The sequence below is a fragment of the Alexandromys fortis genome, unplaced genomic scaffold, assembly GCF_014885135.2.
Source record: "Alexandromys fortis isolate MF-2015 unplaced genomic scaffold, M_Fortis_MF-2015_v1.1 scaffold_2_1_26212458, whole genome shotgun sequence".
In the NCBI taxonomy this organism is placed as follows: Eukaryota; Metazoa; Chordata; class Mammalia; order Rodentia; family Cricetidae; genus Alexandromys; species Alexandromys fortis.
This window is the reverse complement of record NW_026067930.1, coordinates 2,174,026-2,178,740: the sequence shown is the minus strand read 5'-3', so window position 1 is coordinate 2,178,740 and position 4,715 is coordinate 2,174,026. Positions and strand designations below refer to the sequence as shown.

General features: G+C 59.6%; 1 protein-coding gene across 2 annotated transcripts; it reads right to left on the bottom strand.

Moving 5' to 3' along the window:
- Positions 1–735: 735 nt before the first annotated feature.
- On the bottom strand, positions 736–4,368 carry Arc (activity regulated cytoskeleton associated protein). Of its 2 annotated transcripts, none has more exons than XM_050145125.1 (3): positions 2,216–4,368; positions 1,833–1,972; positions 736–1,645 (listed from the first exon to the last, which is right to left on the bottom strand). In XM_050145125.1, the coding sequence occupies exon 1, from the start codon at positions 3,968–3,970 to the stop codon at positions 2,780–2,782; it is 1,191 nt and encodes a 396-aa protein (XP_050001082.1). In that variant the 5' UTR covers positions 3,971–4,368; the 3' UTR covers positions 736–1,645; positions 1,833–1,972; positions 2,216–2,779. The 2 variants fall into 2 exon arrangements, with proteins under 2 accessions (XP_050001082.1, XP_050001083.1); XM_050145126.1 differs by having other exon boundaries at positions 1,833–1,969.
- Positions 4,369–4,715: the final 347 nt, after the last annotated feature.

Here is a 4,715-nt window from a genome sequence, read left to right as displayed (position 1 = left end):
CGTGGCTCCTGCTGGCCCTGCCGAGGGTGACGACACTTCCTGGCAGCAGGTGGCTTCCTCCTTTCCGTCTGTAACCTGCCTCCCAGGCCTCTGCTCTGAGTCTGGCAGGCTCGATCCTCTCCTGGGCAGGTGCCATGCTCCTTCCAGGCCCCAGCAGGTGCAGCTCTTCCCAGGCTGGGCTGGGCTGAGCTGGGCTCAGTTAGGCTCATGTTGTTCCTGGCTAGCCTGGTTGGCCTGCCTGGGGCTCCAATAAGCAGAACCCCCAGTAGAGGGGACAGTGGACATCTGTAGGTGACCATGGCAGTTGTCATGATCTGTTGGGCCACTGGATCACTCAAGCACACCCGAATTCTGCAGTGCTTCAAAGGTGTCTCGCAGGTATAGTGAAAGTTCATAGTTGAGCTCAAGGTGTGTGTGGTGTGTGTGTGTGTGTGTGTATGTGTGTGTGTGTGTGGTGTGATGTGGTCTGTGTGTGTGTGTGGATGGGGAGTCATCAAAAGCCAATGGACAAAGCTATGGCCTCCAGGTGAGTGAGTGCTCTTCCATGGACGCTAGTTTCTCTGGGGTCCATAAACATTGTTCCTGGTCCCTGTGCCCCCCTCCTTGCACTTCCCTGAGCAGTCAACCTCAGAGGAGCAGCCTTCTTCTCTGAGGTTCTGCTTCAGCCCAGCCCACACGCCTAAGAAACAGCACAAACTAGACTCCAGGAAGTTCCATGGTTTTATTAACAAAATCTTATATATGTGTATATATATATATATCTGTATCTCTATATCTATATAAAAATCTGTCTTCGAGGTAAGATGGTATGGACAGATGGCCTGACTGCATTTTCAAGGCTTGATGGGAATAGGGGATAGCCACACTCTCTTGAGATCTTCAGGGTCTCCCTAGTCCCAAGGGCCTCCCTACACCCTGTGCCAACCAAATGAATATGGGTCGTAGCTTATGTGCAAAAATAAAGCTGTGGGGACTGGCAGGGGCATGGGGCATAGGATCTGTCAGGCATCAGTGGAACTGGTCCCAGGACACCAGTGGACCAGTCAAGACGGAGGAACCTCAACAAGGCCTACTCAGACCGCAGACACAGCAGCGACCAGCCAGCACGAGGCAGTGGTGCTGCAGCTGGATGCGGTTCAGCTGAGCCACTGCACGTCAGGGCAGGGAATGCCTGGAACAGCCCAGGAGCCAAGGCCTGGGGTCTCCTGGGACTGGGCTGGGCTTGGACCGGCAGGCAGGGCACAGCAGGAAGGGGCAGGCTGGGCTGGGGCCCAAGCCTTAAGGCTCCTGCCGGGTTCTGGCGAGGGGGGGGGCAATGGCCACACAGCGAGCTGGGTTCTGTGCAAAGAGGGCGAGGAGCACAGACCCTACTCAAGCTGCAGTGGCTCATGGCGGGCAGCTAGTAGCCAGCGGGGTGGGCGTCATGGCAGACCCTGGCTTCACGCTGGCCTATCTTCATCTCCAGCTCAGGCTGAGTTAGGGTGCTGCCCTCTGCCAGGCGTCTCCTCTCTGTAATGTTTTCTCTGCTCTGCAAGTGTCTTGGAACTTCTGTGCAGACAGCTTCGAGAGAGGAGGGGACGGTGCCGGTGCTGTGGTGGTGCCCATTCCAGGCATGATGAGGAAGACTTCTCAGCAGCCTTGAGACCTGAGGGAGACAGGAAGCAGCGAGATGGTTAGAGAACTGTTCACCCTGAGATCTTGGAGGGGCAGTAGGCTACCCTGCCCCCCCAACAGGTGCCCCAGGGCCAGTGAGGACTTCTCAGAAAACCCAGAGATCTGGAGAGTGGCTGGGATCTGGGACCTGATCAGGGCAGGAGGCAAGACTCTCTTACCTGATGTCATTCTCCTGGCTCTGAAGGTGCCAGCTGCTGCCTCAGCTGGGTGTGAGGACTCAGCCCCTCTGGGACCCTCCGCCTGCCACGGCTGAGTCATGGAGCTGAGCTCTGCTTTTCTTCGCTGGTATGATTCACTGCTGGGGTGAGAAAGCATAGGGTCTCTGTGAGCTGGCTCAGCAAACTCCCCCAGTACTGCCCCCTCCTCAGCCCCCTCCTTGACCCCTGCAGTCCCAATGCCCACTATGTTGGCACCCCACCCTGATTCCACTCCATCCCGTCCCTGCAGTTAATTTGCTAGAGAAGCCTTGAAGGCTTCCTGGAAAATGAACTTGGTTGTGTCCTCCCCACCCCAACTCTAAGATACATGGGGCAGGGCTCACCTAGAGGCCAGGAGGTGCCATGATGTCAGGTCTGCTGCTTCAGCTGCACTGTGGCTTTAGCTCACCCCTAGGAGGGGAGCTATGCTGACCAAGGTTGGTCAGTTGCCCTGGGAGGCAGCTAGGGTACCAGCTGGATCTGCTGTGTCTGTAGGAGCGGGCTGTATCCCTGGGGTTGAGATTCTCTCGGCATTGATTCTGCTCTCGCTTCTGCCCTGGGGTGCTCTGTGGTGTGGTGCCTACTGCCCCAAAGGGCCCAGGCACTGGAGCAGAATGAAGAATTCAAAGGTGTTCTATGATGGTCTGAGAATGTGGAGGGTAAGGCCAACGGGACTCGGGCCAGGGCCAGGGCAGGTGACGGGTGGGAGCCCTGTGGGAGAGGGGCTTCTTCATGTTCAGTCCATGTAGCATGGTTGTGTGGCAGTTGTCTGTGAGTCAGGCCAGGGGGTGAGTAGATGCCAGGCTGAACAGGGCACCGCTTTGGGAGTCAGCCCCAGCTCAAGTCCTAGTTGGCAAAGGCCACAGGCTGGTTGTGGCAGGCAGGCTGGGGACCCTGGTCTGATCCATCTATTCAGGCTGGGTCCTGTCACTGGCTACTGACTCGCTGGTAAGGGCAGGTGTGAGGGCCTCGGTCTCATCTTCTGTGGGCAGTGGGGTTCCAGAAGGCTCAGCTGCCTGCTCCAGGCCGTCCTGCACTTCCATGCCCCTCTGGATGAGCTGCTCCAGAGTCTTAGGCAGTGGGTGGCGCAAAAATCGCTTGAGCTTGGGCTGCAGGGTGCCCACCACATATTGGATGATCTCCTCCTCCTCAGCGTCCACATACAGTGTTTGGTACAGGTCCCGCTTGCGCCAGAGGAACTGGTCCAGTGGCTCACCCTGCTTCTGTGGCAGGTCGAGCTCCCGCTGGATGGCTTCACGGGAGAGCGTGCCCTCACTGTACTGCAGAAACTCCTTCTTGAACTCCACCCAGTTCTTCACCGAGCCCTGCTTGAACTCCCACCACTTCTTGGCTGGCCCGTTCATGTGGTTCTGGATCTGGGACAGCCAATATTCTTCAGAGCCACCCACCTGCCGCAGGTACTCTTCCAGGTGGCTCAGGAACTCCCGTGGGTCCTCGAAGATCTGGGTATCCACACCAGGGCTTGGTTGCCCATCCTCACCTGACCCCCAAGATTGGTATTGCTGGGCCTCCACTGATTCCTGATCAGGCAGCTCTCCGGCAGCAGGTGGTGGAGTGATGGCATAGGGGCTGACAGTGTAGTCATAGCCATCAGCTTCCTGGCAGTAGGGCTCTGGACCCCCCACACCTACAGAGACAGTGTGGCGAGCCGGCTCGCTGCCCACCGGGTACTTGCCGCCCATGGACTCCAGGCGGTCGGCCCACCTCTCCAGGCGATAGAAGACCTCCCGCCACACGTGCATCTCACGCTTGACCCAGCGCTCCAGGTTGGCGATGGTCTCCTGGCAGCGGCAGAGACAGGCCTTGATGGACTTCTTCCAGCGCTGTGAGTCACCGGTGGGCACATAGCCGTCCAAGTTGTTCTCCAGCTTGCCCACCGACCTGTGCAACCCTTTCAGCTCTCGCTCCACCTGCTTGGACACTTCGGTCAGCAGGTGCCGGTGGGTCCTCCGCACATGCTCCAGCATCTCGGCTCGGCACTTACCGATCTGCAGGATCACATTGGGCTTGGCTGCCGGCCCGCCCCGCTGGGCAGGGTAGGCGTGGAGGCCACCGGTCGTCCTATGGTCCAGCTCCATCTGCTCGCAGGTGCAGCGGGTCCAGACAGGCTGCGAACTCCTCTGGGGCGGAAGCGGGAAGGCAGCCGAGGCGGCAGCGGCAGGCGCGGAGCGGCAGTGGCAGGTGCGCGGTGATGCGCGGAACTCGGCAAGAGTGGCAGGCGCGCCGGTGCTGAAGCTGGTGAGGCCCAGAGACTGCAGTTGCAGGAGGACTGGTCGCCTCAGCACTGCGCTGGAGCCGGCGGCTGCGGCTCTTTATGCTGCGCGGGGGCCCGTGGGCGGCAGCTCGCCGAGCCCCGGTTCCCATTGGCGGTGCCCAGGCTGCGCGCCAGCGCCCGCCCGCGCCCTCTCCTGCCGCAGGCCCCGCCTCCCCCGCGCCTACTCGCTCCTCTCCCGCGGGTGCCCGCATGGACCCGCCCCTTCACAGCCGGCTCACCCGGAGTGACTAATCTGCTCTGCCGCGCGCCTCCCACCGGGAGTTCTGGGACAGGAGGGACCATGGGAGACCAGAGACACTCTTCTACCTAATCCTGGGCAGCAAGGATATGGGTGAGACAAGTTATTACCTGCTGTTTGCCTTCAGGGTCTCATGTCTTTTTTCTTAGGGGGCAGCTGGACACTACGCCTCTGGATCATTGATGTCCCCAACCTGATCCTTGCCCAACCTGACTACATACTATGCGGCCTCAGAAGAGCCTGATAGGACCCCTTCACTCCAGATCCATCCGTCCTCGGCTGCCTTGTGTTAATAGGCGCGCGCCACACA

Coding starts and splice junctions, on each gene's coding strand:
- Arc (XM_050145125.1), bottom strand. CDS start 3,970: ATGGAGCTGGACCATAGGACGACCGGTGGCCTCCACGCCTACCCTGCC.